At 39.2% G+C, this 15,415-nt stretch overlaps 1 protein-coding gene across 1 annotated transcript; it reads right to left on the reverse strand.

Moving 5' to 3' along the window:
• Positions 1-7,559: 7,559 nt before the first annotated feature.
• On the reverse strand, positions 7,560-8,241 carry LOC136267649 (uncharacterized). Its single transcript, XM_066062799.1, has 2 exons — positions 7,786-8,241; positions 7,560-7,712 (listed from the first exon to the last, which is right to left on the reverse strand). The coding sequence occupies exons 1-2, from the start codon at positions 8,239-8,241 to the stop codon at positions 7,560-7,562; spliced, it is 609 nt and encodes a 202-aa protein (XP_065918871.1).
• Between the last annotated feature and the right edge of the window lie 7,174 nt (positions 8,242-15,415).

The following is a 15,415-nucleotide window of genomic DNA, read 5'->3' on the forward strand; positions in this document are numbered from 1 at the left end:
TGACCATTTTAGATAGCTTTTTGTGTTGTTGAAGGAGTCAGGCAAACTCCAGTTAGGGCCAGGCAATAAAAGATTATTTTTCAAAACAGGAGAGGAACATGCTTAGGCCCGCAAGGTACAGGCTTAATCTATTTACCCCTGTATAGTGCAGTACATAAGCCCTTAAAATTGACATAATCGTTCACTTTTTGATAAAAGCACCAATTTTTTTACAGGGTATATGGAACGTGCACTAAGTGTTTTAAGAAGGGGAGGCACGTAAAAAGTCCTCAGGAACACCCCTTTTTGCACCCTGACAAGAAAACCATTTGTTACTATTAAAAATCAATCACGTTTCTATCAAGTTAACTGCTGGGCCTAGTATCATAATAGTACAAAGCATACAGCTGGAACATATTAGCCTATTAGTAATCTATAAAAAACAAATAGTTTTCTCACCTAGGCAGTAAACAAAATCACTAAAATTTTCCATTTGCAGGGATTCTGTTAAAGTTTTGGACCTTCAATGCTGATGATTATGTAGTACTATGTACAAGGATCATCCTGATGTGTATCGTTTCTTTATTAAAGGAGTGTAACAAAAGTTATTTAATGCTAAAGTCACATGTGGATATCTCAACAGAAAACCATGAACTACAGCAGTTCAATTATCAAGCACAGAGCTCAATCAAAAGGTCCCTTGTCCTTATACTGGGCACCATATGAAAGGTACTTAAATTTCTAGTTTAATGAAGGCAGTTGCAAGTTGTTTCAACATCTTGTTCTCAAGTTACAGCGCTTTCAATTCAGTGTAATATAGCATAAGCAAGTAAAGTACACAGGTGAATATTAAGGTATTTCTTAGTGCTGTGATAATGCTCAAAATAAGCATAAAGGAGCTGGGTTCCAATGAAGTGAGATTTTGAGCACTAAGAAGTACCGTATGACACACCCTTGTGCTTTTCTTGCTTATACTATATTACACTGAATTGAAAGCGCTGTAACTTGAGAACAAGATGTTGAAACAACTTGCAACTGCCTTCATTAAACTAGAAATTTAATTACCTTTTATATGGTGCCCAGTATAGGGACAAGGGACCTTTTGTTCCAGCTCTGTGCTTGATAATTAAACTGCTGTAGTTCATGGTTTTCTGTTGAGATATTCACCTGTAACTTTAGCATTAAATAACTTTTGTTATACCCCTAGAGAAACAATGCACATCAGGATGATCCTTGTACATAGTACTACACAATCATCAACATTGAAGGTCCAAAACTTTAACAGAATCCCTGCAAATGGAAATTTTAGTGATTTTGTTTACTGTCTAGGTGAGAAAACTATTTGTTTTTTTATAGATTACTAATAGGCTATTATGTTCCAGCTGTATGCTTTGTACTACTATGATACTAGGCCCAGCAGTTAACTTGATAGAAACATGATTGATTTTTAATAGTAACAAATAGTTTTCTTGTCAGGGTGCAAAAAGGGGTGTTCCTGAGGACTTTTTACGTGCCTCCCCTTCTTAAAACACTTAGTGCACGTGCCATACACCCTTTAAAAAAATTGGTACTTTTATCAAAAAGTGAACGAATATTTGGCTTAGGCGCTGGACTAGTAATGCATCTATCAATGTATTGCCCCACTACCCCTCCCTTCAGGCATATATGGGGCTATAGTGGGCACAACCGAATGTTAAATGCCCCATGGTAGGGCAAACCTATTGTGTCAAATCCCCACCCATTGGCTCCAGTTGCAACGTGGGGATTTACTCGGGATTTGACATAGCGTAGAAAAAATACTTGGGTGCTTAATGAATGATTGTCCCCCATAGTGGGGCAGCAGTTTCATGTCAATTCCCCTTGTAAAGCCACACTTACATCCAAGGGGAATGGTGGGGCAACACATTGATAGGTGCATAATGAGTTTGCATCATAAACCTTGTGTTAAAATTTAGGCTGTCTTGCTTTTGTTGTGCTTATAGCAGCTAATGTGCTTATTCTCAAACAAGGACTGGAGAAACTACAAATTGTCTTCTACCTTTATCTATCAACTAGATCACTGCTGGTTATAAAATTTCCTTTGCTGTTGTAACTTGTTTACCATTATGCTATAACCGTTAGTCCCTCCTAGTTAATATGTCTCCTAGCAACGAAAATTGTTATGTCAACAATGTAGCATAGGTGAGAACCACAAAACAAGTCAATAATATATTACAAAATTGGTCATCAACTGCTACCAGCTTCAGTATGCTGAATAATACATCTTGGGAATGGCTATGTGGGATGCCTACTTTAATGTATATAAAATGATGTGATGCTCATGTTGTATAGATGTTTGTCACACTGTTTTATCTGCAGTCTCCTCCCATACAAGACCTGCCTCAATCTGATCAACCCAAGGAACCTACGTAGGACCTCCTGACCATAAAGACTTTTGTAAAGTACACTGGTTGAAGTCCAACTACAACGTGTGATGAGTATAATTGGAATGTTGGTGTATGTGTGTAGTGCATATTAGTTGTGGGACAATGGCAGTGTCCTGGATTTGAAGAATTAGCCCAGACACATACTTAGCTTGAATAACAATATGTACACACATATGCTACACACACACTATACATATTTGACATGTTAGTCTGACTATATGATTACATGTTTTTAGCTGTGCCTTACCATATACTGTATCCCTTTCTGTATGTGCAGGGTGGATACTGATGTTGTGACTGTTTGTAGGTGAATTTATGGTCAATGGACAAATCATGCAAATGGTGAAGAACAATTAATATGTGGTACCAAGACCCCACTACTATATTATGAACTCTCGGTGGACTTCAAGCCAAACACTAGTGTATCTGGCTTCTTGTGCTATTGTAGTCATTGTTTTTTTTATTTTATGGGACCATCATAATGTAAATGTTTACTATTACTGTATATTCATGCTATCATTAAAGAGTTTCTATAATTGTGGGTGGTTGCATGAGGGTCAAACAAGTGCTGTGACTGAAAGGTGATGCGCTGATGCTGGCTTTTAGTGAACACTGAAGTTTCACCAGCACCGAATGGCTGGACGGAATTAGAGACATGCACGGGTAATGTAGCAGTAAATTACTTCAACTGTATCCCAACACTACAGCAGGTAGGAAACAGCGGCTATAGCTATGCCGGTACGGCCCTGCATGGGGGAGTAACGCTATAACGAGTCAGTATTGCATCCAGGTCTGGAGCCCTTACTTGGCGAAAGATATTGATCTCCTAGAGAAAGTACAGAGACGTGCCACCAAGTTATTACCTAGTTTATTTGATTTATCATACGAAACTCGTCTAGAGAGACTTGGTTTATATTCACTGTATTGTAGACGTCAAAGGGGAGATCTAATTGAGACCTACAAGATATTGAATGGTTACTATGACATCAACCCTACCTCATTTTTCACTTTGAGTAATACGGATACCACCAGAGGTCACCACCGTAAACTCTTTAAATTTCGAACTCGGCTGCTAGTGAGGCATAATTTTTTCACCAACAGAGTAGTTAATTTGTGGAATTCTCTTCCAGCAGATGTTATTTCTGCACCAACTGTGGCATTGTTTAAGAAGAATCTTGATGATTTATGGAGAACAACAAGATATGGGCACTCTCAAAGGCCTGCGGCCTAGCTTGACAGTCTTGTACTGCCAAGCAATTTTTGTCCATTAATAATAATAATAATAATAATAAAATAATAAGTGGAGGTATACCGTGGTGAATTTAAAACAAATCAGTGACTGGACTCACCATTATTAAACCCGGAGTTGACAGCACAGTGTCCATCAAATCAGCCAGCTCGCTATGGCTAATGACCTTGCCCACTTCCACGTAGTTGGGAATTGAGGCGGGCGCCTCACCCCTCGACATCATGGCGGCAAGTTTGAATCTTCAAAGAGCACAAAAGCGATCTCATAAATCAACAAACAACTTTTAGCGAAATTAAATGTACAGATACATTGTGTAAAAGCCCCTGATAGCCGCAGCCTTTTCACAATACGACTTCATGGTTGAAAGAAAATCGCTCCAATGGGATGCGATGATGAAGAAAATGAAAAAATAAGAACGATGCACATTTGAATAAATAATTTAATTAATACATTGTAAATGGGTGGGCGATGGAACAAAACTACTCCAACAATTCGCCTGACTTTTTGTGTGATAGATACTCATTATACAAAGGTTACATTCCCAGAGCTCTCAACCTGTCAGTTACCTTAGAGTGATGACTGAGTTTAAAATGAGTGAGAAATAAGTATGTAGGAGTGAGGCATGCTGGTGAACATCCGACAGTGTACAAAACATACTTAGCTAAGGGGTCTGGTGGCCATGTACCCTGGGAAAATTTTGAAAAATAGCTAGACTAAACAGATTTGAGAGCATCTTAAAATATTATTATTAATGTAAGTGATAAAGCAGTAAAAACAACTCACTTGCATGGTACAACTATACTATTTAGCTACAGTATGTAACATAGTCTATAGAGTTATTGTTTGCTACTGTGAGCTTTATTGTATTCAACACACAAAGAAAACACCATAGCAGTGCACAAAGGCCACTGTGAAAGGGGAGTAACTTGTACTGAGCTAACCAGATATTACAAGTAAACAACCACTGTGAATAATATTGGTGCTATTCACTATAGGAAGCCTTACAGATAAAAATTAAATTTGCTGCTCCATATGAGCAGCATCACAGTGCAGCTGCAGAGGCGTAGCCAGGATTCTTTGAAGGGGGGTTCCAGCACCAGCATTGAGTTACTAGGAGCAGGGGTCTGGAGGCGCAGCCCCCAGCCGATGAGAGACTTTCAATATTTTAATAAATCAAAACTCAGCAAATTGCTATATTTTATGCAAAAAGTACATTAATTATGATGCATTAAGTGCCTATGGGATGAAGGTAGTACTAGATAAAGCCACCTAGTGGAAACAGACAGCATAACACATAGAGACACATATAGTAATCTGTAAGTGATGGTTATATCTCACTGTGGTATAGGAGCCATGAATCCACTGATACAAATGACAATCAAAACAATATAACTATACAAATATGCATAGCATGAATTCATTTTGCATAACACAAGTGATAACTTACTGGAGCTCTATATCTTTAAACACTGCACACCAAAGCTATAGCAGTATAAGGTCATGCTAAGTTTTGCATTTAATGTTGGAATGTCCAAAAACTTCATATGGACATGGATATTTAAATGCATGTTCTATTAGAGTATACCTGACTGCTCTATTAGAGTATATACCTGACTGCTCTATTAGAGTATATCGATCTTTTTAACAAGTTTTGAAGAGGGTTCATGTTACCTCTGTAAATCCTTCCCTGAGAGATGAATGTAAATTTTATCAATTGTTGTGCTGTGCCATTACACTATATTGCTCACTCATTTTGTCCTGCCACACTAAATGGTGTGTTAGGATCCTGCTTGCAGAAGTCTAAATTTTACAGGGGGGGGATTCCTGAACCCCCCGGAACCCCCCCTCCCTACGCCCCTGAGCTGCACGTGTATTTGCATGTGATACAAGCGAGCCGGCGCCGTTGACTACGAAATCTCAAGTACGAAAGTATACGGCTCGTTGTCGCGGGGGTACAAAGATTGTAACAGGCTCGGATTATAAGTTAATAGAGACTATATTATAAAGCTAGACAGTCTGTTTCTGAAAAAATGCGTGATATTTTTGCAAAACTATGCGTGAATTGCAAAATCAAGAGTGAGATAGGAGTCAAATGCGTGTGTCTCACGCGCAATGCGTGAGAGTTGAGAGCTCTGCATTCCCACTGGTTTCGAGGTGGAATCTTTTAGTAAGGCCGAGGTGTCTAACTTTACCAATGCATCATATACATCAGCTTCCGTAATTGTAACCTGACAAAGTGATTCAGGAGAAAAGAGAGGTAAAAAGAAGGTGGCAAATCGTGAAAAGTCTTATTTAAAAAATAGTTATTGAAAGCATTGGCTTTTGCGTATCACCGTGAATTGGAGCTAGTTGAGTTATGATACAAGGTAGAAGGACTGAATAGATCTAGATTTTGTAAATATTAGGAGAGGAGAGAGACGTCTTATTTTGTTAAGACAAAATACAACTTAAGTACAGGGGTTTAGATATTGTTATTAATGTTATATATATATATATATAATGATTGTAAAATTCACAAATTTGAGTATAAAAACAATGTCATTATATTAATTACTATTTTTCATTGAATGTGTCAGTGTTGATTGAAGAACACTATCAAAATTATTTAGGGAAAAAATATCATTGATTGGTAGTTGATTCCATAGGTTAATTGATCTTGGATAAACATATATTTGATTAATTAAAAAGCACTGAACATAGTCACAGGTTATAATTATTATTACCTATGACATAGTAGTTTGGTGCCGCCCGCCCCTTCGCAAAAAAAGTAAGTAACTTTTTTTCCGAAAGGGTGAGCGGCGCAGGCCTATGAGCATAGACGGTGACCATAGGGCATGGCGTCTTAGTCACACGAGCCATTAAATTTTATTATTATTATATTTATTACTGTGCAACAATCAAAAGATTATAACGCACAGGTGTGATCATAAAAGTTACTGAAGTTACTACAAAACTCATTAGAGGTAGAGGAATTAATTTCATCAGCAGGGAGTTGGTTCCATCAATTAGAGCCATTGGTTGGTGATAGTAGCCACTCCTTAAATTTGAAAGTTTAGGGATAAGATCATCTGTAGGCACAATCAAATATCCGTTAATTATTTTGTAAAAAGTACTTAATTTAGCTTGGGTTCTTCTTGCCTGTAACAATGGTAGATTAAGAGAAGACAACATGTTAGTAACACTTGAATATCTTGAAAAGTCATTAAAGGAAAATCTAGCAGCAGTTCTCTGGATTGATTCTAGCTTGTTTATATTCAACAAGGTGTGGGGATCCCAAGCAGACGCAGCATATCCAATGATTGGACGAACCATAATCTTGAAACAAGTACATTTAATGTGAGTATAGGACATTCACGAAAGTTATGATACAAAAAGTTGTTTACTTGTTTGGCCTTGTTAGTAATCCTTTGGACATGCTCATTCCATGATAGGTTGCTTGAAATTGTTACACCAAGGTATTTGGTATGAGCAACTTGGGCAATAGGTACAGCTTCAAAGCAGTAATTAAAGACAATGGGGTTTTTCTTATTGGTAATTCTCAAGAATTCACATCTGCTGGGGTTAAACTCCATCTGCCAAATACGTGCCCATAGTGCAAGAGCATCTAGGTCTTCTTGTAATGCATGACAATCAGATTCAGATTTAATGTAGGAGTAGAGTAATACATCATTGGCATACAACTTTACTTCAGAGCATACTCGAGAAGGTAAATTATTTATATACAATAGAAAGAGCAGTGGGGCTAGCACCGTACCTTGAGGAACTCCCGATGATACTGGGGTTGGATGGCTCTTATGGTTATCTAGTATGACATATTGTGATCTATCGGTTTAAGCCAAAGTAGTAGTGCTCCATGAATTCCATAATGGTGAAATTTTTGGAAAAGGCGTGCATGAGGTACCTTGTCAAAGGCCTTTACGGAAATCTAACAGCAGGACATCACATTGACCCTTCTCATTAAGACACTTGGCAAAATCATTAATGGTGGTAATCAGTTGTGATTCACAGCTTCGTTTCTGTCGAAATCCATGTTGCCCATCACATAAAACTTCATGGTACTGTAAGTGTTTGGTAATGTTGGAATATACATATGTGTTCTAAGATTTTACAGTAAATACAAGTTAGGGATACTGGCCTATAATTGCCTGGATCGGATCTGGCACCTTTTTTAAAAATTGGGACAACTGCTGCTGTTTTCCAAATGCTTGGTAAAACACCTTGGTCTAATGACGCTTGAAAGATAACAGTAAGGATTGGTGCAATCTCATATGCAACTTCTTGTAGGAAACATGCTTGAAGGTTATCAGGTCCAGGTGCTTTGTTCACTTTGATGTTAGATAATAGCTGGGCTACACCATCTGAATGCACTACAATTTGTGGGATACTAGATAATGTTTCACCACTTAGGTCTGGGATATGAGATGTATCTCCGTGGGTAAACACGGATGAAAAGTAGTCTGCAAGCAAATCTGCCTTTTCCTGTGAGCCAGTATAGGTAGACCCCCGATGTTTCGGTGTACTAACTCCTGTGTGATCTAGTTTTTTGCTTTTAATATAATTATGACCATAAACGTTTGGTGACAGCATTACTGTTAGGATCGATGAGATTGGCTACATACTGGTTAAAGCATTTGTGGCATTCATACTGACACTGTCTTTTAATATCCTTATATTTAGCCCAGTCATATTCTGTGTTCTGAGTGGCACGGGCATGATTGTAGGCACGTTGCTTTTTACGAGTTGGACGCTTGATGAAGCTTTTTTTTTTTTACATACAGGGGTGTATATCAGAAAACTTCTTTTGTGGCTATTAATCCAAGGTTGGTGATGCTTATTTGAAGAAAGTTTGGTCGGAACCATGCAGGTCCATGCAAGTATTACAGATGGACATAAAATCATTCCAGAGAATATCAACTGATATTGACGTTGAATGTGTACTGATAAAATGTTGACAGTGATTGATGAATTTTATGATAGTCTAGATGATTTTCGCATTTAAATGATGAATTTTATGATAGTCTAGATGATTTTCGCATCAAGACACACGATAGTGTGTCGTGCGGCCCAAGAAGCCGGCGCGCCACACCGTGAGTATATTGACAGGAAGAACGAAAACGTCATTTTCACACCTTTGTATCTCGGTGATCACTTATCTGATTGGAACCAAATTTGCTACACAGTTGCCCGCCAGCCAAGGGAGTCTACTTTCCAAATTTGAAGGAAATCGCTCCAGCCATTTCCGAGATACGAGCTGCCAAAGTTTGGTTTTTTTTTTTCTTCGTTTTTTTTTTCTTCTTCTTCGTCTTTTCGCACACTTGCAAAAATTGCTATAACAAGCAAACGCGTACTCTGATCGCCTTGAAATTTGGCAGACAGAAAGGGAGTCCAAAGGCGAATCCTAGCATCAAAGTTGGTACAAATCCGATGAATGGTTCAGGAGTTATGACCGATTATTCACGTAAAACAAGATCGATTTGTTGTCACGCCTACAGGGTAAACCGCTTCATGGAATGAGTTGAAAATTGCTATGTAGATGGAGTAACCATCGTAGGAGTGCCTTTTGGTGGTTTGAAAGGAATCGAGATAAAGACCACGGAGATATGACACAAAACCCAACCTGTGTCATAATTACGCGATCGATTTTTATGAATAAAAAAGTATTAGTTTTCACGCCTACTAGGCAAACCGCTTAGATCAATGAGCTGAAAATCGGTGTATATCTGGAATAATCTTCATAGAAAGTTCTTGCAGTAGTACAGAAGAATCGGATTACAAACCGCTGAGTTATGATTCGAAAGCCAACTCCGTGTAGCAAATGCGAGATCGAGATACTCTAATAGAACAGTCACCCTAATACAGCATTCGGCTAATTTATTTACTCCATTATAGAATTTTATTACATCACAAGTTATTCTGTAGGGAGTTCAGCTGCAAACAGTTAATCTTATAGACAGTTCAGCAAGAAGACAGTCACCATGTGGAGAGTTAAGCAAATATATCACTATAGAGATTCAGAACATTACAAGTCACACTGAAGAAAGTTCAGCTATAAACAAGTCATGCACTGTGTAGAGAATTCAGCTACAATTAAGTCACTCTCTAGAGAATTCAGTTACACAGAATTCAGCTACACACAAGTCACTGTGGGGAGAGTTCAGCTACAAACAAATTACCCTTTAGAGTGATCAGCTACAAACAAAACACTTTGCAGGGTGTTCAGCTGCAACAAATCAACCTTTAGAGCGATCAGCAATGAACAAATCAACACAAATCTACCTGTAGAGAGATCAGCTAGAAACACATCACCCTGAAGAGAGTTCAGCTACAAAAAAATCACCCTGTAGAGACATCAGCTAGAAACTAGACACAATGTAAGGAGTTCAGCTACAAGCAATCAACCTGTAGAGAGTTCAGCTAAAACAAATCAACCCGCAGAGAGATCAGCTACAAACAAATCACCATATAGAGAGTTCAGCTACAAACAGATTACCTGTAGATAGATCGGCTACAAACAAATCAACCTGCAGAGAGATCAGCTACACACAAATCACCCTGTAGAGAGATCAGCTAGAAACTACACACAATGTAAGGAGTTCAGCTACAAACAAATCACCCTGTAGAGAGATCAGCTCCAAACTAGACACAAAGTAAGGAGTTCAGCTACAGGTAAATTACCCTGTAGAGAGTTCATCTACAAACAAATCAACCTGTAGAGCAATCAGCTAGAAACAAATCACCCTGAAGAGAGGTCAGCTGCAAAAAATCACCCTGTAGAGAGATCAGCTAGAAACAAATCACCCTGAAGAGAGGTCAGCTACAAAAAAATCACCCTGTACAGAGATCAGCTACAAACAAATTTACCTGTAGAGAGATCAGCTACAAGCAAAACACCCTGTAGAGAGTTCAGCAACAAAGAAACCACCATGTAGAGAGTTCAGCTACCAACAAATTACCCTGTAGAGAGATCGGCTACAAACAAATCAGCCTGTAGAGAGTTCAGCTAAAACAAATCAACCTGCAGAGAGATCAGCTACACACAAATCAACTTATAGAGAGATCAACTACAAACAAATCACCCTGTAGAGAGATCAGCTACAAACTACACACAATGTAAGGAGTTCAGCTACAAATAAATCACCCTGTAGAGAGTTCAGCTAAAACAAATCAACCTGCAGAGAGATCAGCTACAAACAAATCACCTTTTAGACAGTTCAGCTACAAATAAATTACCTTGTAGAGAGATCGGCTACAAACAAATCAACCTCCAGAGAGATTAGCTACACACAATTCAACTTGTAGAGAGATCAGCTACAAACAAATCACCCTGTAGAGAGATCAGCTAGAAACTAGACACAATGTAAGGAGTTCAGCTACAAGCAAATCACCGTGTAGAGAGTTCAGCTACAAACAAACCAACCTGTAGAGCGATCAGCTAGAAACAAATCACCCTGAAGAGAGGTCAGCTACAAAAAAATCACCCTGTAGAGATATCAGCTAGAAACAAATCACCCTGAAGAGAGGTCAGCTACAAAAAAATCACCCTGTAGAGAGATCAGCTAGAAACAAATTACCCTATAGAGAGATCGGCTACAAACAAATCAACCTCCAGAGAGATTAGCTACACACAATTCAACTTGTAGAGAGATCAGCTACAAACAAATCACCCTGTAGAGAGATCAGCTAGAAACTAGACACAATGTAAGGAGTTCAGCTACAAGCAAATCACCGTGTAGAGAGTTCAGCTAGAAACAAACCAACCTGTAGAGCGATCAGCTAGAAACAAATCACCCTGAAGAGAGGTCAGCTACAAAAAATCACCCTGTAGAGATATCAGCTAGAAACAAATCACCCTGAAGAGAGGTCAGCTACAAACAAAACACTTTGCAGAGAATTCAGCTACAAACAAATCAGCTTGTAGAGAGATCAGTTACACACAAATCAACCTGTAGAGAGATAAGCTAGAAACAAATCACCCTGTAGAGAGTAGCTACAAGCAAAACACCCTGTAGAGAGTTCAGCAACAAAGAAACCACCATGTAGAGAGTTCAGCTGCAAACAAATCACCTTATAGAGAGTTCAGCTACAAACAAATCACCCTGTAGAGAGATCAGCTAGAAACTAGACACAATGTAAGGAGTTCAGCTACAAGCAAATCACTCTTTAGTGAGTTCAGCTACAAACAAATCAACCTGCAGTGAAATCACCTACAAAAAAGCACCCTGTACAGAGTTCAGCTACAAACAAATTACCCTGTAGAGAGATCGGCTACAAACAAATCAACCAGTAGAAAGATCAGCTACACACAAATCAACTTGTAGAGAGATCAGCTACAAACAAATCACCCTGTAGAAAGATCAGCTAGAAACCAGACACAATGTAAGGAGTTCAGCTACAAGTAAATCACCCTGTGGAGAGTTCAGCTAAAACAAATCAACCTGCAGAGAGATCAGCCACAAATAAATCACTTTACAGACAGTTCAGCTACAAACAAATTACCTTGTAGAGAGATCGGCTGCAAATTAATCAATCTGCAGAGAGATCAGCTACACACAAATCAACTTGTAGAGAGATCAGCTACAAACAAATCACCCTGTAGAGAGATCAGCTAGAAACTAGATACAATGCAAGGAGTTCAGCTATATACAAGCAAAATCACCCTTTAGTGAGTTCAGCTACAAACAAATCAACCTGCAGTGAGATCACCCACAAAAATGCACTTGTACAGAGTTCAGTTACAAACAAATCACCCTGTAGAGAGATCAACAACAAAGAAACCACCATGTAGGGAGTTCAGCTGCAAATCACCCAGTAGAAAGATCAGCTAGAAGAAGTTACCTTGTAGAGAGTTCAGTTACAAAGGAACCATCATATAGAGAGTTCAGTTACAAAGAAATTACCCCGTAGAGAGTTCAGCTAGAAGAAGTCACCTTGTAAAGAGTTCAGCTACAAAGAAACCATCATGTACAGAGTTCAGCTACAAAGAAACTACCTGTACAAAATTCAACTACAAACAAATTACCCTGTATAGAGATCAGCTAGAAGAAGTTACCTTGTAGATAGTTCAGCTACAACAATTCACCCTGTAGAAAGATCAGCTAGAAGAAGTCACCTTGTAGAGTGTTCAGTTACAAAGAAACCATCATGTAGAGAGTTCAGCTGCAAACAAATCACTCTGTAGAGAGTTCAGCTACAAAGAAACCGCCATGTAGAGAGTTCAGCCTCATACAAACTACCTTGTAGAGAATTCAACTACAACAAATCACCCTGTAGAGAAGAAGTTACCTTGTAGAGAGTTCAGCTACAAAGAAACCATCATGTAGAGAGTTCAGCTACAAAGAAACCACCTAGTAGAGAGTTTAGCTGCAAACAAATCACCTGTAGAGAGTTCAGCTAGAAACAAATCACCCCGTAGAGAGATCAGCTGGACGAAGTCACCTTGTAGAGTGTTCAGCTACAAAGAAACCATCATGTAGAGAGTTCAGCTGCAAACAAATCACCCTACAGAGAGTTCAGCTACAAAAAATCACCCTGTAGAGAGTTCAGCTAGACGAAGTCACCTTATAGAGAGTTCAGCTACAAAGAAACCATCATGTAGAGAGTTCGGCTACAAAGACACCACCATGTAGAGAGTTTAGCTGCAAACAAATCACCTGTAGAGAGTTCAGCTAGAAACAAAATACCCTGTAGAGAGACCAGCTAGAAGAGGTTACCTTGTAGAGAGTTCAGCTACAAAGAAACCATCCTGTATATAGTTCAGCTATATTTCAAGTCACCCAGTAGAGAGATCAGCTGCAAAAAAATATCCTGTGGGGAATAATGGGCATTTAATAACTATATGTATATAATTTGTATAATTACTAATGAAATCAAAAATAATTGAAGTACTAAAAGTCTTCTTTAAGTTCTTTTCTTCTTCCTGTAGTAAAGAAAAAAAACACATGGGTTAAAAAAGCCCCAAAGCCAGCCATAGGCCGGCTTTGCAGTATACAAATACAAAAAGAAGTGATATCTAATCAAAAACAGCCAAGCTGTAAAAAAAGGTGCGGCCCCCAAAAATGCCATGGTGAAAAAAGATGTGAAATCCAAGGTGGCGGCCAAGAAATGGCTGTGATGGTAGGTTAATGGTTACATTTTAATAACGACAATTCAGGTGAATTTTGTGCCGCTTGGTCTTGGCACCAAATTCACCTGAATTGTTGTTATTAAAATGTAACCATTAACCTACCATCACAGCCATTTCTTGGCCGCCACCTTGGATTTCACATCTTTTTCACCATGGCATTTTTGGGGGCCGCACCTTTTTTTACAGCTTGGCTGTTTTTGATTAGATTTAAATATACACGAACGCAAACATTAACAAACTGTGATGCTTAGTGCCGTGGTTTGTCTAGCTACACCGATTGAAGCCATAGCCAACTTTTTTCCAAGACCCGCTCGACATCGCACACACGACCAACGAGTCTATGGTAACCGTACATAGCACTCGAACTTACATGAGCCTGAGCAGTAGCTGCCAAGACCAGCAATACGCCGCATACCAACAGTCCAGTCCGCATCTTCTAATTCGTTCCTCCTAATGTGACTATAACCGCAGCCAGGGGGCGTTCGAGCCGAATATGGGAATTGGCTCACAGTAACCTCCTGTTAGGCTCAGGCTAATCCGACTGGGTGGCCATGGTGGTGGTCAGAAGAACGGCTGTTGCCGACTGCCTGGACTCGAGGTCAAATCAAATAGGTGGCGGTTGAGGCCACTTTTGGACGCCAAACAAGGGTTCAGGCCATTCCAAATAGCTAAATTCTGATTCCTGTCCACTGCCCGCATCTGATTACTGTCAGCTCTAGGCATCGAAACTTTCTATATTCTCAGGGGCGTAGCTAGACGTTTAGTGACGGTAGGGCCTAGGTGGGGCACACCTTCGCATCAAGTCCTCCCATGCAATATAAATACACGACATACGAGTCCATCTCACTGTGGACTCTTACACATTTATACAGAAACCTTATTAAAGTGCATGGTTGTGCCTAGCTAGCTAAATATACTGCTTCACTGCTGTTTCTGCAGCTAATTGACCCTACAACCTACGCTATTACTCGATCAGCATGCAATTTTACCTAATTTCTTCTTCCACAGCTCTCACGGATTAACTCTTGATCCAAATCATCGGCTAGCAACATGTCACACATCAGCACTGCAGTGTTGGAGATCCGCTAAACCACAGCGGGCATTAAAAGGAATGCGTAGTAGCATGCCTCATCATCTTAACAATCTCCTTAGTATCATAGGTCTAATCTCCAATCACTATCAGCTCATTATTCACAACCTTTTTGCAGTGAGCATTAAAAGGAATACTTCATTTATTAAACCTTTTGCACGTCTTCTATCAAGAAGGTGGGGACTATTCTACGGAACGGAACGGAACGGAATGATGGACTAAACCACGGAACGGAACGCTTTCTCAAATTGAAGCTTGCAACTTACCATTGCTGAAACTTCCCTTATAAGTTAGCAGTGGCATCTCCAGTGGGTGATTAAACATAAGACAAAAGGAATTAACGGATCGATTGTGGGTTTTTGTTGGTTGTCATTAGTAACGAAGTATTATTGTGGGATGAGCTGTATCAGTGATGTTCATCCATACGGAAGGGAACTTTATGTGAGCTATTTTTCTTATTTAGACTTTAGAAAACAGTCTGGGCCGGTCTTTCAAGTCATAAGTCAGTGTATAAATAAAGCAAGCAGGAAGATACTGGTAATAGGAAA

Source organism: Dysidea avara, chromosome 9 (genome assembly GCF_963678975.1).
Source record: "Dysidea avara chromosome 9, odDysAvar1.4, whole genome shotgun sequence".
NCBI lineage: Eukaryota > Metazoa > Porifera > Demospongiae > Dictyoceratida > Dysideidae > Dysidea > Dysidea avara.